This window comes from Panicum virgatum, chromosome 8K (genome assembly GCF_016808335.1).
Source record: "Panicum virgatum strain AP13 chromosome 8K, P.virgatum_v5, whole genome shotgun sequence".
NCBI classification, from domain to species: Eukaryota; Viridiplantae; Streptophyta; class Magnoliopsida; order Poales; family Poaceae; genus Panicum; species Panicum virgatum.
Genome location: NC_053143.1, coordinates 14,284,817 through 14,307,140, shown reverse-complemented (window position 1 = coordinate 14,307,140; position 22,324 = coordinate 14,284,817). Strand labels below are relative to the sequence as shown.

General features: G+C 43.4%; 1 protein-coding gene across 4 annotated transcripts; it reads right to left on the bottom strand.

The window, feature by feature from the left end:
• Nucleotides 1-1,019: 1,019 nt before the first annotated feature.
• On the bottom strand, nucleotides 1,020-7,779 carry LOC120644011. 4 transcript variants are annotated; one of them, XM_039920544.1, is made up of 6 exons: nucleotides 7,341-7,779; nucleotides 4,726-6,790; nucleotides 3,833-4,164; nucleotides 3,564-3,733; nucleotides 3,297-3,363; nucleotides 1,694-2,367 (listed from the first exon to the last, which is right to left on the bottom strand). In XM_039920544.1, exons 3-6 carry the CDS (start codon nucleotides 4,162-4,164, stop codon nucleotides 2,313-2,315), a joined length of 624 nt encoding a protein of 207 aa, XP_039776478.1. In that variant the 5' UTR covers nucleotides 4,726-6,790; nucleotides 7,341-7,779; the 3' UTR covers nucleotides 1,694-2,312. The 4 variants fall into 4 exon arrangements, 3 of the variants coding, with proteins under 3 accessions (XP_039776478.1, XP_039776476.1, XP_039776477.1); XR_005663347.1 differs by lacking the exons at nucleotides 4,726-6,790; nucleotides 7,341-7,779 and adding an exon at nucleotides 1,020-1,321 and having other exon boundaries at nucleotides 2,275-2,367; XM_039920542.1 differs by lacking the exons at nucleotides 1,694-2,367; nucleotides 3,297-3,363; nucleotides 3,564-3,733; nucleotides 3,833-4,164 and having other exon boundaries at nucleotides 4,581-6,790; nucleotides 7,341-7,776.
• Nucleotides 7,780-22,324: the final 14,545 nt, after the last annotated feature.

Below are 22,324 nucleotides of genomic sequence, written 5' to 3'. Positions count from 1 at the left end.
AAATTCTATTTGGTTTAGTCATATTCAAGTTCATGCAATGTCATCCTATATGCTGTGGAATCTGTACAGGTAAAGGAAATCCAAAATCAGATGATTGTTTGGCTTTTAAATCTGCATGCCTGATTTTTATGAGCTCTTGCCTAATCCTTAAATGGGAAATTTGAAACTATGGGGATGAATTGTCAACGACAATGTTTTTGAGGCATCACCTAGGCGTCGCCTAGGCGACAAGGTGTGGTAGAGGGCCAAGTCGGGGTTGCCACGACCTCAGCTTGTATGGCGTCCGCCTCAAAGGATTAGGCGTCGCCTAGGCGCGAATGGCGTCAGGCGGACGCTAGATACGATTGGGGGCGGGAAATCGAGCACGAGTTGGGGCGTGAGGAGGAAAATCAACCCCGCGTTCGCACCAGAATGGAATTGGCTGGAATTGTCCGCTCCGCGCGGTAAATCTCCCGCTCGGAGACATTAACTGTGGGTGCGGGCAGACACTACGTCAGAAATACATATTAGTGACGGCTAAAGATAGACATTAGTGACGGCTAAAACGCACGTCACTAAATTCACATCACTGATGTGAATCACATAAGTGATGCGGAAACACCAGTCACTAATGATTAACTAATGGTGACGCCTCTTTATTTCGCGCGTCACTAATGATAGAGATAGGTGACGGCTGTTCTGTTTTACGCGTCACTTATGACTAGTACTAGTGACGGTTGTTTATTCTGCGCGTCACCAATGATAGAGATAGGTGACAGGTGTAAGTTACATGCGTCACCAATGACTGTAAAAGGTGACAGTTGTGTACTTTCACGTGTCACCATTAAGTTATAAAGGTGACGGCTGTGTACTTTCGCGCGTCACCATTGTAACTGATTGGTGATGCATATTGTTTTTGCCCGTCACTAATGACTGTTGGCCATTTAAAAAAAATATATATGAATAAAACCAGATTTTGAGCGTAGACAGAATACAGGTTCAAAAACAAAACTCAGATCACATGTTCATAACAAGTCACATCACATAAACAAAACTCACATCACATGTACATAACAAGTCACATTGCAGTTCACAAACTGGTTCATAAACAAGTATCATATAGGTAGATAATCAAGTCACATCATCATCACAATTTCACAAATATACAGATTCACAAATAAACTTGGTGCACTATCAGCTTGATTAGATCAGAGAAGATGGATTGGCACAATAAAACTCTCCCTTCTTGCTGATGACTTGGGACAATAAAAAAGGTGGCGAGTTCTTCCCGAATGCTTGATAGCTCATTCTCACCAAGGGGGTTGGTTGGCACATCAAACTTCTACATGTTAAACACACATAGCCAAATGAGATTTTATACTCACGTATAAAAGGCAGTAAACTTAGCGAACACACACTGTTTTTTTTCTTTCATCAACAAGACAGTGCTACATATAAAAGCATCTCCCAGTAACTTGTGGCACACAAAGAAATGAAATTTGAAAGGCTAGACCCGAAAGGACTGGAAATTCTGGTCCCCACCAGAGCCACCTACTGTGGCCGACCGGGCCAGTGCTGTCAATGACTGTGACATCCATATTGTGCTTTGTTTTGAAGGTAACAATCAACAATGATAGGTGCTAGGACCATCTACAAATAACAGTATCCCCAATAGCTAGCTAGTTCGCAAACACTAGCGCTTGCAGCATGGATCAACTCCAACCTTGCAATACCTTCTTTAGTTACAAACTGTTAACTGTACATTCACATGAAACACTACAATAAACAGACACAAAGCTACTATATATATAGTTTGTTTCTTTAGTGAATAAACTGTATACACAGCCTTGTCTTTCTTCCTTTCGTGAAGAAACTGTATCCACACAAATGTCTACAATAAACCGAACAAGCAAATAAATGTGATTTCTGTGTTTATCCAATCAGATATAGAAATTAGCTTATTACTCTTAATTACACTGGCCACCAAACAACAGTTACTGGCTGAAACCGACAGGCCAAGCAAAGGTCGACAACAATAGCAATTACGACCATTCTGAATAATGATAAAAAAAGCGATGCCAGTTGCAACTAACATGTATGAATTAATCAGCAAGGTGACCAGGGTGTCTTTCACGATTCTAACTAAGCACCTGAATCAATAGATATAAAATATGGACAATAACCGGTCTTAATCAAACAGCATGCTGCTATCAGAACTGAATGTCTAGTACTCTAGTTAACTTTGTCACATCCATAATATATAAAATCCTAAGGATTCTAGAAAAATTGCAATACCTCAGGACTTTGCAAATTTGTATTGCTCATAGTGATCATCATATGTTAGGCAGCGTAGAAACCACATGTGTTACCAGGCAGCTGTTGGTGACACTGCAAAATTAGCATGACAATAGTTAGTTGACAAGCCTTACCCTGTCAATTTACAACAGCGTTAATAAATTTCTTTTTCTGTCACCTTTCTTTACTCAAATAAAATTACAGCATAGTCCAGGAATTCACTAGCTGACAGGTTAAATTATCTTCAAGACCCAAATAAAATTAGAATGACAATGGTAATTATTCACTAGCTAACAGGTTAAATTATCTTCAAGACCCAAATAAAATCTGAACCCAATCCTATCATCTGTGCTGTTAGCTTAAAATAAATTCACTAGCTTTTAGCTTAAAAATTATTATTTGGTATGCTGGTTTCTAAGTTCTAGCTGTTCATCTGTGCTTTTCCATCATGCTAAAATATTACTTAAGCTGTGGACCACGGGAGATATAGAAAGTGGTGATCTATAGGGTTGGTGTCCTATCCATGTCGGCAATTTACTGCTAATCTGCATTCATATGCTTCCTGCAGTGAACTAATTTGTATATAAAACATCTGAATATTCCAGTACTCCACTACTGCTGGCACTACAAACAGTGTTATCTCACAGATTAGTACAGTTTAAACCATTTTTATGCAATTCAAACTCCATTTGTCTCATTTGCTTACTGAAAATGAAGGGCACATTTGGATGATCAAACACAAGTCCTGAAACCAGTGGTGCTGCTAGAGAGCCTGGACAAGTAAAGTGACTAGAAAAAGCTCATATAGATGACTCCATGCTGATTAGGCCAATCAAGTTTAATCTTACACTCCTCAGTACTGCCTATTGGAAATGGAGTATAAACATGTGTGTTGATATGTTTTCTTTTTAGTACTGCCAGTGATTCAGCCACAGTAAGAGCCGCTACCCTCATCTCTATTTTTAGTACTTTCAAATAAAAGTGCTGAAACCCTACAAATTAACCCAAATAAAAAAACATACCGGAGACTTTGTTGCATGTGTGAGCTTACAGCTACTTTCCTCTTTCGCTCTTGATTTGGCATAAGCCCTACAAAAGATCATTCAAATTAACTTTAAAGATGTCTTCTTTTTGAACTAATTCAAAATGTTTATCAAGGATATACGTACTCGTCAATAACTGATTTCAACAAACTATAGTTGTGCAACTATGTCCTGAGAGAATCCAGGTATAACATTTTTTTCCATTTTGGGTTGACCGGGAGGGGGGGGGGGGGGTGCAGTGATTACCTGGGTTATGGGCGAACATTATGTACTCCCTCCTAGCAAAACGAGAAATTGCCCTTGCCAAATAATCCGCAGCTTCTTCTCTACTATACTTCATGACTGCTACAGACATCATCAGCGGGTCAAGAATTCCCACAGGAAGGGATTGCTGCTGAATCTTTTGGACCAAAGATCTACAGATCAAGAAAAAGATATTTGACAAATACTATACAAGTTCATAATTACTTGAGTGCGTCCAAGGATAACAAATCAAGGATCATTTATAAACTTACAATGAGAAGCATCGTACAAGGGATGTGTCCAGTGTGTCGAGGTTGAACAGATCATACAAATCAGATAAGTTGACCAATAAACACTCTTTATCCGAAGAACGCAGGAAGTGACAACGCTTGAAAAGCACAATTATACCACTCTTCTTCTTTTCAGCACAAAGTCGCATGTAGTACTTATGGAGCGTGACACATGAAGGACCAGCACTCTCAAGTGCAGCTTCCGTTAGCATCGGCTCTCCAAACTTGAAATTGGGGTTGGGTTGGGTCCATGGTGATGACACAGCTTTTTTGGGTTGCTTCACCAGCTGACTCTTTGAGTTATTGGCTGTCATCACTACTAGAAAACAAGACTTAGGTCCACCCCAAAAGTACCGGTATGGAGATGAACCGGTACCTATACTAGCATAGGTACCGGTTCATCTCCATACCGGTACTTTTGGGGTGGATGAAATCTTTGAATGAGCCTTAGGTACCGGTTGGTATTATCAACCAGTACCTAAGGCTCTCCATAGGTACCGGGTGGTAACTTTTATATTAGTACCGGGTGGTACCACCAACCGGTACCTTTAGACGAGCCTTAGGTACCGGTTGGTGTTATCAACCGGTACCTTAGGCTCATCCATGGGTTACTTCAAAAGGAAAGCATCTCCTTCTCAATCAGAAGAACTGTGTAGCTGAGATGGTAAAGGAGCAACGCGCAAGGCTAGAGGTCGCGAGTTCAAATCCCAGCCAAAGAGAATATTTTCCATGAATTTTGGAGGCCTTAGGTACCAGTTAATTTACCCGGTACCAAAGGCTCGAGTCTTTGGTACCACTTTCGGGATAACGGTTCAAAAACCGGTACCAAAGGGCACCTGCAACCGGTGCCTTAAGGCATTTTTCTAGTAGTGCATGGTTGCCTTTTTTGCTGCTTCTCCATTGCACTAGTGGCACCTGCCTTCTTGGACCAAAACTTTGGCTGCTTCTCCGAATGACACTTTGCAGCAGCAGTAGCCTTCTTGGAGCTCAACTTCAGCTGTGTATCTATGTCCATCTCTGCAGCGATAGCATTCTTGGAGCTCATCTTTGACTGTTTCTCCATCTGTCCCACATTATCTTTCTTGGAATTCATTTCTGCCAGCTTTTTCTAGATCTCTCTCAGCATTTTTCTGAGGCTGAACTGATTGAGAAAGAGGAGCGGAACCACTTGAAGGTCCAGTTATAGAATCCAATGGAAGAGGGTTCAACTGAATGTAACCTCTCTCCCATTGTATCCTTTGAAGAATAGCTTCCAAAAAATAGATTTCTTTTTCCACCTCTTCTTATCATCATTTTCCACAGTCCGCTTCCTCTTTCCAAGGATTGTGCTTTTTTCTCCAAGGTTTATGCTTTTTTCCCCAAAGGTAACGTTGATATCCTTCACCTGATTGTAGACATATTTCCCATTGAAATGCCTTGGAGCTAATGATGTCTCCTTCGTGCCATCAAATTGTTGCTTCATCTTTCGATAGGCATGAGATTGGGGAAGGAAACGTCGGTGCCTTAGGTACACCTATTTCTTCGAGTTGTTCAACCACAAAGACCCGGTATCCTCTAAGCAATGGAAGCAATCTTGGTCCCCTTTACATTGTCCAGACAAGCAATGATGTGCTGGGATATCGTTGATGGTACAAAATAACATGCCGTGTAGAGTGAAGCGCTCTTGCTTGTACCCATCGAAGACATCCTCAACACCAAGTGACCAGAGTTGTTTAAGATCATCCACAAGTGGTCTGAGATACACATCGATGTCGTTGCCTGGCTGATGCGGGCCTAAGATTAGAAGTGGCATCATGATATACTTCCTCTTGTTACAGAGCCAGGGCAGGAGATTGTATATAGATAGCAGAACGGGCCAGACACTATGCGAGCTACTCATGCTACCAAATGGGTTAATACCATCTGTGCTCAACGCAAACCGAATATTTCTTGGATCATTTGCAAATTGTCCATACATCGCATTGAAGTTCTCCATTGGGTAGAATCAGCCGGATGCCGTAGATAATTATCATTATCCTTGCGCCCTTCCTTATGCCAGCGCAACAACTGAGCCTCCTTCTTACTTGCAAACATGCGCTTCACGCGGGGTATTATAGGGAAATACCATGCCACCTTACGAGGAGCTCCATTCCTTCTCTTATCATCGCCACCATCTTTTCTACACTTGTATCGAGAGACTCCACACTCTGGGCATTCAGTCAAATCTGCATTATCACCACGGAATATAATGCAATCATTCTTAAATGCATGTATCTTTTCTACTTCCAATCCCATAGGGCAAATAGTCTTCTTAGCATCGTAGGTGGACTTAGGTATTTCATTCCCTTCTGGAAGCATATCATGTAGCAGATCTAGCAATGCCTTAAAGCTCCGGTTGGTCCAATGATGGGTTGCTTTCAGTTGCAACAGCATGAACGCCATGAACAACTTTGTATACTTTTCCTTACAACCGGGATACAATGGGATCTTCGCATCTCTCAGTAGTTGTTTCAATGTAGCGAACTCCCCATCAATATCATCATCATTCTCCATGGTATCATGAATCATCTCCTCCAAATTCTCAACCACACGGGCACAGTTGCCACCGATATCGACAATATCATCGTCACTAAGATCTTGACATGTATGCATATCATCTTGGTCCTGCTGCTTGTCCGGGAGGTCTTCATCAAGCTCTCCATCATTGACACCAACCTCACCATGTTTATTCCAACATGTGTACATGTATTTTTTTATGAATCCCCGAATGATGAGATGAGCATGAATATGCATCGAGTTTCTATACTCCATGATGTTCTCACAATCACGGCACGGGCAGAACATAGAGGACTTGTTCTGACTCAACATATCAGCCTCTGCTGCAGATATGAATGACTTCACACCAGATAAGTATTGTTCACAAGTTCTGTTGTCAAGATACATCCACCTTCGGTCCTCCGTCTACAATAATAAAAAATGGAATATGTTAGAATTAACCATGGACCAAGATATACTCCTAACAGGGATGTAGATTATTTTTGAATGAAAAAAATCTGATCATGTAAGCTATGCATACTGATTCTTCTCTTGCCAATATAATTCTGAACCTACAGTATAGTTCATGCCTTGAAATAATCATAAAACCCATGCTTAACTAACAATAATCAAAATGTTCAGATAATTCGAAATTCATCATAATTTGACTTATCTTACTCAAAAGTGTAGTGACTGAAACCTAGAGATTGAAACATTACAATTATTACAATTATCACTGATAGAACTGGTCTGCTTATGTTACATCAAGCAGTCAACTGAAGATGAGATATTGGAGAAAAACAAGGTGATTCAGTGACCATGGTTTTGGCCTTGATTCGGTCTGTTAGTATTCGTCCATTTCTCAGGGATGAACTCGATTTGTTGAAATAATTGTAGGCAGGTCTGAAGGACGCTTCCATCTGATTGCCCTGATGGAACAAATTTCACGAGTGCCTCAAGCACGCTTGGTGAATACCTACAGGTGGAAGTGGAAGGCATGCTTGCTTGCTTCTTGCGGAGCGATGGCGACCAGTTGGCCGAGCTTGTCTACGGCTCCCTCCCCGGCAGCAAGAGCGTCAGCACGCCGCTGTCCCACTCGTGCCCGACGACGGCGCCTATCTCCCACGCAAGCCGGCGCCGGTCTTCTGCCTCTTCGTGGGCCGGCGCGGCGCTCATTCGCAGAACGGCGCGGCGCGGCACTCGCTCGGCCTTCTCCCGCTCGGACTCACTCTCCAAGGCCGCGCGGCGCAGCACGCGTGCCCTTGGGCTCGTACACAAGCGCATCAAGCCGTCACCGTCCAGCTCTTGGGCTGGGTCAGCACGACGTGCTCCGCACGCGCGGTGGCTACACGCTGCTGCTCCCGGCCACCATGCTCGGCGTGCTCGATGTCAGATCTGCAGCGCGCACGGCAGCGTGGCCGCTCGGCCAGAGTGTGTGGATGATGAGCGTGTGGACGAGAAGCTAATTATTAAGTGCGGGGCTGGCAGCAAATAAATGGTGACGGAGGTAGAACTACATGTCATAGAATATAATGGTGACGGGTAACTAGTTACACGTCACTGTTGTGTTGCTGCATTGATGACGCGCGTTGATGTCACCCGTCACCTATGACTAATTGGTGACGCACGTAAAGGTTGACCGTCACAGATATGTGCGTTCCAGAATAAGAGAAATGGTACTCTTGTACATTGGTGATGTCTGATATTATTAGTCGTCACTTATCTTATATTAGTGACGTGTGACATTTTCGTGTCACTAATATAGTTGTCTCCTTTTACTGTTTTTGACATAGTGAGATTCACGGAGAGAGAGAGAGAGAGAGAGAGAGAGAGAGAGAGAGAGAGAGAGAGGGAGAGGGAGAGGAAAAGAGAAGGCGAGGCGGGAACTCTTGATGGCGGTGGTGGCACTCCATCCCCACTTGCCGCTCTTCTGTTCGAGCTTCGAGTTCTGGCCGCCCCTCCATCCCCGCTTGCCGCTCCTCTGTTCGAGCTTTGAGTTCCGCCCGCCCGCCCGCATCTCCCACTAGTCCGCTCCTGCTCCTGCCCATCCGCACCTACAGCTCCTGCACATCAGGCCCTGCTCGCCCTTCTCTGTTGACCTGCCGAAGCTGTAGTCTTCGCTGTCCGCACCTGCTCTCCTGCCTCCGTCGCCCATCCGCCTGGTACGTTCCCTGCCTCCTCTCTGTTCCCAGGCGCTCTGTTCTGCTTTTAGTATTGTTCGCCTGGGCTCAAGAATTGGCAACAAATGAGGTATGTATGTGCTGCACTAGTGTATAAAATTCTAGCTTACAACGCCTAAGCAATGTGTGTATGGCATCGCCTAGGCGTCCGCCACAACGCCTAGGCGTTGTGAAGGGGGTCGGGTGCCGCGCCTCGCCACATCGCCTCAAAAACATTGGTCAACGGTAGCATCGACTTGTCTTATCAAGCACCACCATTGGATCATGCATTGCTCTATTGGTGTAAAACGTGTTGAACATTGTCTATTAGTCAATGATACCAAACACTGGAGTCTAATTAGTAGATGAAATGAAACAAGAAGTCAATGACTTCATTTCTACTGGTCTTAACTCTCAAGTATTTTAGCTTTCCTTTTACATCTATTGAGCTGAGGCTTAGGTATGAATTGTATATGGTCCATTCTATTAGTGCTTAAGGAAATTATGCTTGCTGATTCACAATGAAAATAGTTAACTTCTGTGATGGCCTCCCACTTTCAGCTACTTCCTTTCTGGGCTTCTCTTAAAAAAAATGCATTTGAGGATTGGAAATATTAGTTCTGTATGGTGTTCTCCGTACCGTGAACTCGTAGGATTTTATGGAGGCATGTTACTGCCATCTATTGAAATTGATATGATGGATCACGAGGAGATATTGATGTGAAATATTGCAAGGTTCTACTTCTACATAATTTTCTCGTCAAGTGGTTAGATTTGGACATGTAGACAAAATTGTTAGATGATATTGTGTGGTCATGTTCAAATCATTTATTTCACAGTTGCAGTTACATGTACCATAAACTGTTATTGTGACGCTTACATGTCCACCCAGCAGAGAAGCACCATTAACATGAATCATTTTAATGTCTACATTAAACTGGTGCAATTATTCTGTTTTGTCAATTTGATTGTACAGTAAGCTCTGTTGTTTTGTGCTTCCAGCAAATTGTGCCTCCTGTGCTTAGTTCTTTCTTAGCTTGGACCAAGATAGCAGAGTGCGCTACTATGCTTGTGAAGCACTATACAACATAGCAAAGGTAAGGATTTAGTTCATTGCTGAAACATGAATGGTATGTTTGCTTTGCACTAAATGAATTTCTATCTGTAGGTTGTAAGAGGGGACTTCATCATCTACTTCAACAAGATTTTCGATGCGTTATGCAAGCTTTCTGCAGATTCCGATGCTAATCTGCAGACTGCAGCTCATCTTCTTGACAGGCTTGTCAAGGAATAGTCGTCTGGACTTTATGCACATATCCTAAAACCTGTCCCTTGTTCTCTTCTTAATTGCCCCTGATAACATAATTATTTATCAAACAGGATATTGTAACTGAGAGTGATCAGTTCAGGTATGACGCTTATGATTTGCCTTTTCAATATTAGTTATATGCATATCTTAATGTTACTGTAGCGTTACCACAGGCACTATAATATGTCAGTAAGTAGCTTGTGTGTTTCTTTGTGTTCTTAGAAGTTGGCCGATTACCATAACATATATCATGTTTTGGTTTGGTTAGGTGATTATATGATGTCGCCGTAGTGTTAGCATGGGCATTAAATTTGATTTTGCTTTACGAATGTGGTTGTGTAATCAACATAATAACTCTACGTTACATCTTCTTTGTGTGAAACATATATTTCTTATTTTGGACTATGGATCATGTGTTGTTTTTGTATATCTGAAATGCACCCGTAGCGTTAGCACGGGCACACTTACTAGTAAAACCATAAAAGACGGTGTTGACACACGCATAACAATGGGGCAAGATTTGGCAAATTAAAGCCGGCTACAAGTTCCTTAAGCTCAAACGATTGTAAGTGATTATCCCTCTTTGACAACTAACCTGTTGACGACCAAAATTGGCAGCAGACTAGATCAACCGGTCTGACCGGTCGCTTCAGGCGGTTTGACCGGTTTTTGACGATGTAGCCGATTCGGCAGGAGCCGACCAGTCTAATCGGTAGGTCTGACCGGTCTGACCGGTCCAAGCAGAGTCCGAGTACAACTAGAGATTTTCATAGATTTAGATCTTGTAATAGGATTTCTTGCGGGACAAGTCCACCCACCCTATAAATATAAAGGGCCACGGCCGATTGAGGTATCTAATCGATCAAAATACATCAATACATTACTTTTCTTTATGTTTATTGCCTTTGCTTTTGTCTCTAAACCCTAGCTCCTTCCAACCCTTTTTTGCTGTTCTTCCTTCGTCTCCGCGACGTCTGAAGGCGTTCTAGGTGGCCTGCCGATCCTAGAACAACCCTACGCGTGTTTGCCCTGACGGGGTCCCTCCCGGGCGAGCGTTCGTCGGATTTCGCCGTTCTGCACCGGCGAACCAGTCTGACCGGTTACCCCGACCGGTCTGACCGGTCTGAGCATCGGCGCTACAAATTGTGCCGTCGCTCGCTGCGCGATCAAGCGCGTTCGTGTGTTGGCCCTAGATTGGCGCCAACATATTTTGGCGACTCCGCTGGGGAAGAAAGATCTTGGTTGTAAAACCGATCTAATCTACTCCGTCTACTACCATGGTGAAGCTGTCGAATCCTGGTGAGATCGATCCCGATAACATCAGCAGACCGTCTGTTGATGAATTGCCGCCCGAGGATCGTCAAGTTTATGAAGCCTTCATAAAGGAGTGTGAAGAGGAGAACAAGCGGCGCAAGGAAAAAGAACTTGAAGAAAAGCGTCGGTGGTTCTTGTCTCACTTCTCCAAGAATCGGAAGGGTGATATCTCTAAAGACAAGGAGGTGGTCATTCTTTCGGATGAAGATGAGCAAGCCAAATCAAGTGCTACTGTAAGTGCTACAACACCGCCTACTTTAGAGAAAATTACTCAATTGGTGGTTAATGGTCAAGAAAAGATTCTTGCTACTGTTCAAAATATGATTGATAAATAATTAGGCAAGCAACCTTTGATTGATGATAGTGGTACCCCTAGACCTAATATTGATGGCACTTTTTATCATAATACTATGCATCTTGAATCATCGGCAGCACATGCACCTCAATATGGCATGCCGATGAATTTTTATGGTCAGAAAACTCCAGAGTAGTATCACGCGCATGGAGCGGTCAAACCGGTCTCGCAGACCAGTTCCAATCGGTCCGATCGGTTCTGGAGCTTTAGTTGCATATCCATCGTCTCCTGAAACAATTACTAGTGTACCTTATGTTTCGGCTGGCTTTAGCCGAATGAATAATTCATACACTATGCCTCCTCAGGGTTCAGGTTATTCATATGGTACAATGCCAAATAATGGACATTTGCAGTAAATACCATATATACAACCGAATCATATACCGCATGTGCCGAATAGCTCTAATACCAATGTTCAAAGGCCAAATGATTCTTATTTTAATCAAATACTTGAGAAGCATAAGAAAGATTTGGTTGTTATGTTCAAAGAAACTTTCGGCGTAGAATTGAAAGACAAAACTCTATTCTGTCAAAAGCCGTATCCTGAGAGTTTTGATTCTATTCCTTATCCTTAGAATTTTAGAGTACCAGAATTTATTAAATTTACTGGGGAGGATAGTAGAACTACATGGGAGCATGTTAGTCAGTTTAATGCACAAATGGGAATTTATGGGAGTCATGATCATTTGAAAATTAGAATGTTCCCTTTGTCTTTATCTGGCACTGCTTTTTCATGGTTTTCGGCATTAGCTCCTAATTCTGTGCAAACATGGTCTCAATTAAAGCGTAAATTTCATGATCATTTTTATAATGGTGCAAAAGAGTTTAGGCTATGTCATTTAACATCGGTTAAGCAAAAGCATGATGAGTCTGTTGCTGAATTTATTAGAAGATTTAGAGATACAAAAAACCGATGTTATAGTTTGGTTATTTCTGAAAAGGATCTTGCCAAATTAGCTCTTAATGGTTTGAGGTCTCATATTAAAGAAAAATTAGAAGGATATGAGTTTCTAACTGTTAATCAATCAAGTGTTGCAGAGGTCTTTGGCTCAAGAAAGCCGAAGCAAAGAGTCTAAGTTTAAACCCGATCGTCTTAGTATGCATATGCTACAAGGAGAATCTTCAGACGATGAGGGTAATGAAGTATATGCTGCTGAATTTGTATGGTCATCTAGTGATAAGCCCAGCACTTATACTTCTTTAAAGCCGATTTCTAAAAATCGGCAAGATGAGATTAAATTCACCTTTGATGTGACAAAGTGTGATAGAATTTTTGATGAATTGGCAAAGCTTGGGAAGATTAAGTTCTCTCACACTATTCCTTCAGCGGAGGAATTGAAGCGGCGTGCATATTGTAAGTTACACAATACTTTTTCTCATGCCACTAATGATTGCAATATTCTTCGTAGACAAATACAATCGGCTATAAATGAAGGACGATTGGTTATTTCTGCAATGCAAATTGATCAAAATCCTTTTCCCGTTCATACACTTGAGTTGTCAAATCCAAAAGTATTGATTCGGCCGCATCAAGCCGAATCGACTAAAGGGAAAAATGTGGTGGTTGGTGAGGAAAGGCATGAGAAAAGGGTGCTGCAGAGCAAGACTCCTCGAGCTTCAACGAGGACATCAACACTCGGGGGCAACGCAAAGAAAATAAGACCGGCAGCAATCTAACCGGTCAGACCGGTGCGTCGAACGGTCTGACCGGTCTACAGGGCGGTCTGACTGGTCCCCAGACCGGTCTGACCGGTACTCCCAGTGATTCTGAAAATTCCTCCTCGACCAAATTTAGAACAAGGTCGAGCTTCAAAAAGCTCCTGGCCAAGTATGATAAGGATGGAATTGTTCAGAGGCACAAGAAACGGCCAGATGAAGCCAAGGGTACCAAGTCAACGTCAACATCCAGTGAGCAATCGGATTCTCGCATACATCAAGGTAATTGTGTTGTTATGCCAAATTTTGAGCCGATCGCTCCATGGTTCTGGTCGTGTCCTTGTTATTATACACCTTTGGATTATAGTAGGATGTATATGCAGCCCTATTATATTCAATATCCTTCTATATATCCAAATTGTATTCCACAAAGACCGATTAGCAAAAATCTGGTCGAAAAAGAGCTTAATTGCAGCAAAGAGGGTGAGAAGGACGTGAAGAAAGATTCAAAATACTTACAGCCGAGGTGGTGTCCCTCCGGTTTATCTCACACTCAAAAGCGAAGATTGCAACGTTTACGCAAGCAAGAAACGATGGGGCAAGAAGTGGAAGTCAAGCCAACAAAGCCAATAGTCATGAAGAAAGTTTGGAGGCCGAAGCAAATTGATTCATCATCAACTTGAAGGAAAGCAAGACATGGCCGATATTTTTTATCGCCCTTAGCACAAAAAATGACCGATGTATCATTGATCATCGCCTTTAGATAATTTTGGTCCAGAAGAGTGTTCTTTGGCACGCAAGCTTTGACAAAGAACAGGGGGCATATGTTGACGACCAAAATTGGCAGCAGACTAGACCAACCGGTCTGACCGGTCTTTGACGATGTAGCCGATTCGGCAGGAGCCGACCGGTCTAACCGGTAGGTTTGACCGGTCTGACCGGTCCAAGCAGAGTCCGAGTACAACTAGAGATTTTCATAGATTTAGATCTTGTAATAGGATTTCTTGCGGGACAAGTCAACCCGCCCTATAAATATAAAGGGCCACGGCCGATTGAGGTACCCAATCAATCAAAATACATCAATACATTACTTTTCTTTATGTTTATTGCCTTTACTTTTGTCTCTAAACCCTAGCTCCTTCCAACCCTTTTCTGCTGTTCTTCCTTCGTCTCCACGACGTCTGAAGGCGTTCTAGGTGGCCTGCCGATCCTAGAACAACCCTACGCGCGTTTGCCCTGACGGGGTCCCTCCCGGGCGAGCGTTCGTCGGATTTCGCCGTTCTGCAGTGGCGAACCGGTCTGACCAGTTACCCCGACCGGTCTGAGCATCGGCGCTGCAAATTGTGCCGTCGCTCGCTGCGTGATCAAGCGCGTTCGTGTGTTGGCCCTAGATTGGCACCAACATAACCCTCTGATTTACTCAACCACATATTTTTTGCTCTCTAGTGCTAAATGTTATTCTTTTGGCCTAATAATCCTCTCGAAGTCTTTTGACCCAACAAGAAGCCTCATATAGCATCTCGTATTTTATTTCATGAGTATAATAGTATACATAGTACTTATAGTATGTACAGCTAGCAACTCTAACAGGGCCAATGTAACACGAACCTTGCATTGGTAGCTTACGCAAACTGCAGTTTAGACGTGGGCCCCGTTTGGCACTGCTTGTTTGCTTCAGCTTTAGGTACTGTAGCAGTGCTGTAGCGAGGCGAAGCGGAAGCAAACGAAGCCACGTTTTCCAAGCTTCCTAGCTGTTGACTATCAAAATTGGCACCAAGTCAGATCTGGTTGAACAAGCCGGTCTGACCAGTTTTCCCAAGCGGTATAACCGGTCTGGATCTTATAGCTAGTCCGGTGTCCATAGGCAAACCATCCGCAAGTCAGGATGTTTGGACATCCGAACGTTCTGACCTGGTCCTAGCGAAATTTGAAGGAGCGGACCATCCGGTGTCCATCGGCGGACCGTCCGCAAGTCAGGATATTCGGACATCCGAACATTCTAGCCTGGTCCCAGCAAAATCCGAAGGCGCGGACCGTCCGGCGTCCATAGGCGGACCGTACGCCTGTCAAGACGTTCGGACAAGAGCCAACTGGTCTGACCGGTAGGCTCGACCGGTCAGACCGGTCTGCACAGAGTCTGAGTGTAATTAGGAAATTTCATAGATTTAGATATGTAAAAAGATTCCTTTTGGGGCAAGACCTCCCCACCCTATAAATATAAAGGGCCACGACTGATTGAGGGCATCCAATCGATCAAAACACAAACCAATCTACTATTTTTATTGTCTTTACTTTTTCTCCAAACCCTAGCTCTTCCAACCCACATATCTTCTATTCTTCCTGCGTCTCGACGACGTCTAAAGGCGTTCTAGGTGGCCTGCCGACCCTAGAACAACCCTGCATGCGCTTGCCCTAACGGGATCCCTCCTAGGCGAGTGTTTGTCAGATCTTCGCTGGTTCACCCGGCGAACCGGTCTGACCGGTCCTGATAACCGGTCTAACCGGCCTACGCAGGAGGCGCTGCAACGAGCCCTCCTCGCGCTGCACGTTCAAGTGCGTTCGTGTGTTGTCCCAGAGTGTGCGTCAACACATTTTTGACAACTCCGTTGGGGTAGAAAGATCTTGGTTATAAAAAACCGATCTAATCTATCGCAAGAAGATGGGCTCTACTACTGAGATTGACAAGGACAACAACAACGACTGATCATCTTACCTCAAGATATTCGCCAGCTGCTGGAGGAACGCAAGAAGAAGCGTGATGAAGAGGATCTGAAGGCCGCGCTTGCAAGCATTAAAGTCGACCGACGGGGTAAAGTCACCAAGGTCAAGGACCTCATCTTCACCTCCACCTCCACGGATGTATCTACTGAGGCAATACCCAATGTGAGTGATTCATCTTCTGGAGTTACCCTCGAACAAGTTAAGAATTTGCTAGCTGAGCGGGATGTACATTTGGTTAATTTGCTTAGTTCTAAAGAACGGGAAGCAGCCGGTAAACAACCAGAAATAACCAATGTTACTTCTGATGTTCCTATTTCTCAATCATCGGCATTATTACCTGTGAGCCAACCACAGTTTGGAATGCCGTTGAATTATTTCAGTAATCAGACAGTAACACCTACTAATGAATGGTAGCTCAGCCGACGTATTCTGATCCTATTACAAGCATCCCTAGTTCAACCAACATTCACCAAACAAATGAACTTGCCAATGTTGTACCTCCATATTATAATTATACATATAATCAACCACTTGTACCCCCCCAGGTATCATGGCACCTATTGATCCTATCACAGATGAGATGTTTGATCGATATGTGCAATGATGGCAAGACAAGCAAAGACCGGTCGGATCGATTCATCAATGCGGTCAGACCGGTGCAGCCCAATCGGTCCGACCGGCCTCGGTAACCGGTCAGACCGGTTGCCCCCACTATGTGGCGCAAAACTAGCACACTGCATCTACATCTGCACAGCCAAATTCTTTAAGTAATTTTGATAAAGTCCTTGCTGAGTATAATAATAATTTGGCTAAACTGATTAAAGAGAATCTTGGAGTTGATGTTAGAGGTAAAACTCGTGCTTATCAAAAAACCGTATCCTAGTTCCTTTGATTCGGTTCAATACCCTGTTGGTTTTAGGTTGCCTCATTTTATTAAATTCAATGGGGATGATAATAAGAGTACTTTTGAGCATATTAGCCAATATCTTGCCCAATTAGGAGAAGCTGGTTCTATAAGTGAGTTGAAAGTGCGCTTATTTTCTTTATCTTTAACTGGAACCACTTTTTCATGGTTTAGTTCATTGGCGCCTAATTTGGGTTCATGGGAACAATTAGAGCAAAAGTTTAATGATCATTTTTTTGCAAAAAATTATGAGCTTAAGTTGTCCCATTTAACATCAGTTAAGCAGATACGTGATGAATCTGTCAATGATTATATTAGAAGATTTTGTGATACAAAAAAACGATGCATTAGTTTAAACATTGCTGGAAAAAAATGATTTGGCTTTTAGCAATTTGCGCTCTCATATTAAAGAAAGATTAGAGGGCTATGACTTCTTTATTATTAGTCAAGTGCATCAGAGAGCTTTGGATGTAGAAAGCCGAAGTAAAGAGTCTCAAAAAAGTCATAAGCATCATCGTCCTAATATGCATACTCTTGAGTGTAATTCAGATTGTTCGGATGATGAATCTAAAGAGATTTATGCTGCTGAATTTGTATAGTCACCTAACAATAAGCCAAGCACTTGTGCTTTTTTAAAGCCGATTACCAAAAAATCGGCAGGAAGAAGTTAAATTTACTTTTGATGTGTCTTAGTGTGATAGGATTTTTGATGAGTGAGCAAAGTTTGGGAAGATTAAATTCTCTCACAAGATTCCATCAATAGAGGAGTTGAAACGGCATGCTTATTATAAATTTCATAATACTTTTTCTCATGCTACCAATGATTGCAATGGCTCGAGTAGGTTTTGGATACTCTTTCGACATTTTCGTCTTGGGTAACTCGAGGGGGTTCATCCTAACAAACATGTCCTAAGAGTTACTCCAGTCCTTGGTTAGGACACCCTACTCGCTAGCTCGAGTAGGTTTTGGATATCTTTACGATGGTTTTGTCTTGGGTAACTCGACGGGGTTCATCCTAACAGATCTATCCTAAGGATTACTCCGGTCCTTGGTTAGGACACCCTACTCGCTGGCTTGAGTAGGTTTGGAATATTTTTAAGATGGTTTCATCTTGGCTAACTCGACATGGTTCATCCTAACTGATCTATCTTAGAAATTACTTCAGTCCTTGGGTAGGACACCTTACTCGCCTTGCTCGAGTAAGTTCGGGATATTTCTAAAATATTTTCGTCTTGGATAACTCGATGGAATTCATCCTAACAAACCTATTTTAGAAATCAATCCAGTCCTTGGGTAGGACACTATTCGCTGGATCGAGTAGTTTGGGGATATTGTCATAAAAAGTTTTCCCTAATTGGGCGACCAGACGAGGTCTACCCTAACCGGTCAACTTTGAAAATTATTCCAAGGAGTGTAAAACAAGTTCTCGATACTATAAATAGATCTACACGAGCCTCCCGCTTGCTTGGACCACTGAGGGAGTTATACTATGGAGCTCGTTGCCTCGAGTACTTGACGGGTTTTACCTGCTTGCTTGAGATACCAAGTGTTCTGTTTTCCCTTGGTACCCTAAGTAGTTGACGAGAGTCTCCTGTTCACCTATGTATCGAAGAACATCATCAAAGCTCCTAATTCTCCAAATACTGGACAAAGAGTTTCCCCACTTGATTGGACAATCAAGTCCATAAGAGCATCGCTCTAACCCAAGCATTTTTTTTCAAAAAGAAATCCGACTTAAGCCACGGCTTAAAAACACCCTTTTAGTGCTTTTTCCATTTGGTTAATCCTGCGGGATTCAATCCTAACCGGTCAGCACTAGAGTTCTGATTAGAACTATATCACTCGACTCTACTCGGGAATAATCTGCCTCTTAAGGCACCTATGGATACAACTCTTTGTATCCACCATCAAGATTGAGTAGGCGCGATGCTGCCAGAACTCATGCCTTTCGAGTATCATTACTCGACATATTAAAGGATCATGCAATCCGTCCACAAAACAAGTACTCGACATTACACAAATTCAAACATTTGTACAAAGTACTTGCGGCTTACATACCAAACAGTTCACAACCAACTCAAGGTGACCCGGACTTGTTCAAGGTCTCCACTATCTTGTCTGCTATGGGGGAGGTTTCTATCAGGTATTGACCAAATTGGTCATCGGTGCAATCGGCCTTTGCACCTTCCCCGAGCGCATCTAGTGGACTACGTGGCTAATAGGACTTCACAACCTGAGTACATGTCCTACGTACTATCGGGTGGTTGTGGAGACATACCTCTCAAAGCTCTCGGGTACTTTATGAAGCCTTCCCGCCAACGTGAGTGGTTCGTCTTCATTCCCTTCTGGGATCTCCATAAGCCCCGCCACGTCCTGAGCAGCATCCTTCACATCTCTTAGCTCTACGAGCTCCCACTGCATCGAGTCCTGTGACTCTAACAGATCTTTGAGTTGCTTAAGAGCTGTTGCCACCTCTCGATCAGAGTCTTCTTTGACCTTCTTGAGCTTCTCAATTTCATCTGCGTTTCGGTACATAAGAATCTTTAGATTCAGTACCAAGCTTTCCTCAATCTTTAATGATTTTGAGCAAGCTGTGTACTTGATTAAAAGAAAAGCTTATAAACGCCGGGCAGAACAATCTAGTCGACTGCATCATATATGCTAAAGACTAACCTTTTTTGGCCTTGGAGAGTTTTTTAATATTCTCATGTAGGGCAGCCTTCTCGGACGAGAGCTTCTTCACCTACTCTTTCAGAGCATTTAGTTCTGAATTGTCCGGGGCTGGCTACTTCCCTGCTCCAACACCTCCTGCCAAAAAAGTAAAGAACAAAAGGATTAGTATCCACTACTCGATCTAAGGAAACAAGTACTCGAGATACTCGACTACTTACCCCCAACAGCTTGAAAGCAAGTTTTAACTTCTCTTGTGGTACGACACTTCCCGATAAGACCTGGGAAGTAGTCGCCTGCACCATAGAGATTGTCCTTTTTGGCACATCTTCAACTTTCTCCACATCATTCCCTGGATTTTGGGAATCTAGAGAAAAACTTTGTTCACAAAACAAAACTAAGAGAAAAGGGAAGCACTTTATTAGTACAAGGCATTATAAGCTTACCTGTAGGGATTTTCTCAGGCAGCTTCTCGCCGCCTCCCTCCTCAGGAAGCTTCTTGCCACCTCTCTCCTCTGGAAGCTTGTCTCTTCCATCACCCTCCGGGAGCCTTTCATTGCTCCTCTCAGGATCCGGGAGTGGTGAATTCTGTATCATGGAATCCGCCAACTCCTCCGCCTCATGAGCATCCATCTCTGGAGTGCTCGGGGGCTTCTCCAATGATGGCTTGGGGGCTGAATTGTCTTCAGCTTCCCCCCTTGCCTCAAGAAGTGCATTGCTGCAGCGACAAGTTAGTTAAAATGTACTTGATACATAGCCAAATCTACAAACATGTTCAAAGAACTTACGTAGATGCCCTCGTCATGGCAAGTTTCCTGACACCAAACTCTCGGGCGGCCTTACAATGATGGCCTTGCCACCTGTATCCCTGACATCATGTACATTGGAACTACTCGCCGGTTGAGTAGTCCCAGTCCCCTTTGATGGGTCCACTGTGGTGGAAGGGACGGTTTGTCCCACCACAGCATCATCCCCAGATGCTGTAGTTCGAGGCACCTTAGCCGCCGGACTTAAAAAGCAAAGGTTTTTAAATCAAACCAAACAAATCAACAAGCCAGGTAAAGTACTCGATAAACTGCTTACCTGTTGCTTGTAGTCTGTGAGGAACTACTACGCTTCCTCGCAGTCAAACACGTACCCTTAGGGTGTCCCACCTTGGTATCCACGCTTGGAGTGGGGCTGTGCTCCCCATCGCTCTTCTCCCTAGCTGCCTCTTCATCTGCACAACCAAGGCTAGATATTAGTACTGCTTATGTAAGATTCCATGAGAATACTCTGGGACTTGGATTGACCGTATAAGAGCGCGTGGAGAAAGAAAAAGGACGATTATGTTCCTGGCAACGGAGGACTACTCTTAAAACGCTCCACATCCTCCTACAAAAAGCAAAAATTCTATCAAAATCACACTAAGGCAGGGTACTCGATTACTACAAATCGACTACTTTTATCAGTACCTGCTTCGGAGGATTCGCAACAGAGAAGGTATCAGGGACAACAGGTACTTTTTTCACATCTTTTAGCAGTCGCTAGACTCGACTGAACACTTCTTCATCCGAGATCTCTTCCTTCGAGTATCTTGATGAATCGGTTGCTCCCTGATACTGGAAACCAAATGTTTTCCGAGCCTGCAGTAGCTGGATTCTCCTTCTCATATAGTCAAACACAACAGGCTCTCCAGTCAAATTCTTTTGCCTAAGATCGGCAATCCGTACGAGTAGATTGGAGACTTGACTGTCGTCGACTGGTTTCTTATTTCATTCAGGCCACTAAATTGGAGGGCCTGGTGTAATCGCTGGTACGCTCTCTCACTGGTTCTCTACATAGAACTACTTGGGTTTCCAGTCGATTACCTTGTTCCTAAGCTTATAGGGGATATACATTTTGTCCTTTCCCTATCTAAGCTGAAGACCCGCACCTCCTACTACATCTAAAACGTAGGAATCTAGCTGCGGCTTAAGATAGAAAAGGAATCGAAAGAGCTCAAAATGGGGCTCGATGCCCAGAAAAGCTTCGCACAAATGTGCGAAGATAGAAATATGGACAAAGGAATTGGGAGTCAAGTGGTGAAGCTGGATCCTATAGTAATGCAGGAGCCCAGAGAAGAAATTCGAACAAGGGAGCCCCAATCCCCGTTCAAAATAGAGAGCAAAAGCTACGATTTCGCCAGTATTTTCATACAGACGATCTTCACCCAAGGCAGGACGCCATTGGATGACAGATTTCTCCGCAAAAGACCAGCAGAAACTAGGGTTTCTAGGTCAGATTCAGAAAACTTACTTGAGACCCATACCTCCTCGCGGGTTGGCTCAGTAACTACACCCTTGCCCTTGCTTGATTTCTTTGGAGCCTTCCGGAAATCTACAGAGCGCTTCACGCGCATACAATAGCCAAAAACCTAAGGGGGTTGGGAGCAAGGGGAAAGCAAGGAAGTTGAGATCTGGAAGCTTGACGCTGAGGCCAGGAACAAATCTAAACAGTAAAAAGGAGAATGGCGGCCTGTGGGGTAAAAACCTAGTTACCGTTCTATTTTATAGTAGGCGGTGGCAACACGGTAAATACCCAGAAGGCTAACAGTCAGTTACCAATTGCGGAAAAAATGGGATTTTCTGAGACATTTCTTTTTTCTAAGATTACATTCTGAAAAAAACACTCACATCCCTTGACAACTACTCGACTCATCTTCCTTCAACTGGGATTACATTCCAGAATAAATGAAAAGTACTCGACACAGTACAACTACTCGATTTTACAACTCGAGTACTTCTTCTTAACTAGTTTTACAACGACTCGGACTTGCATGCACACCTCCTGGATCTCCTGAAGCTTCTAGTTGAGGCCTGCTGCAACTAGTTTGGCCCGAGGCCGTAACAAA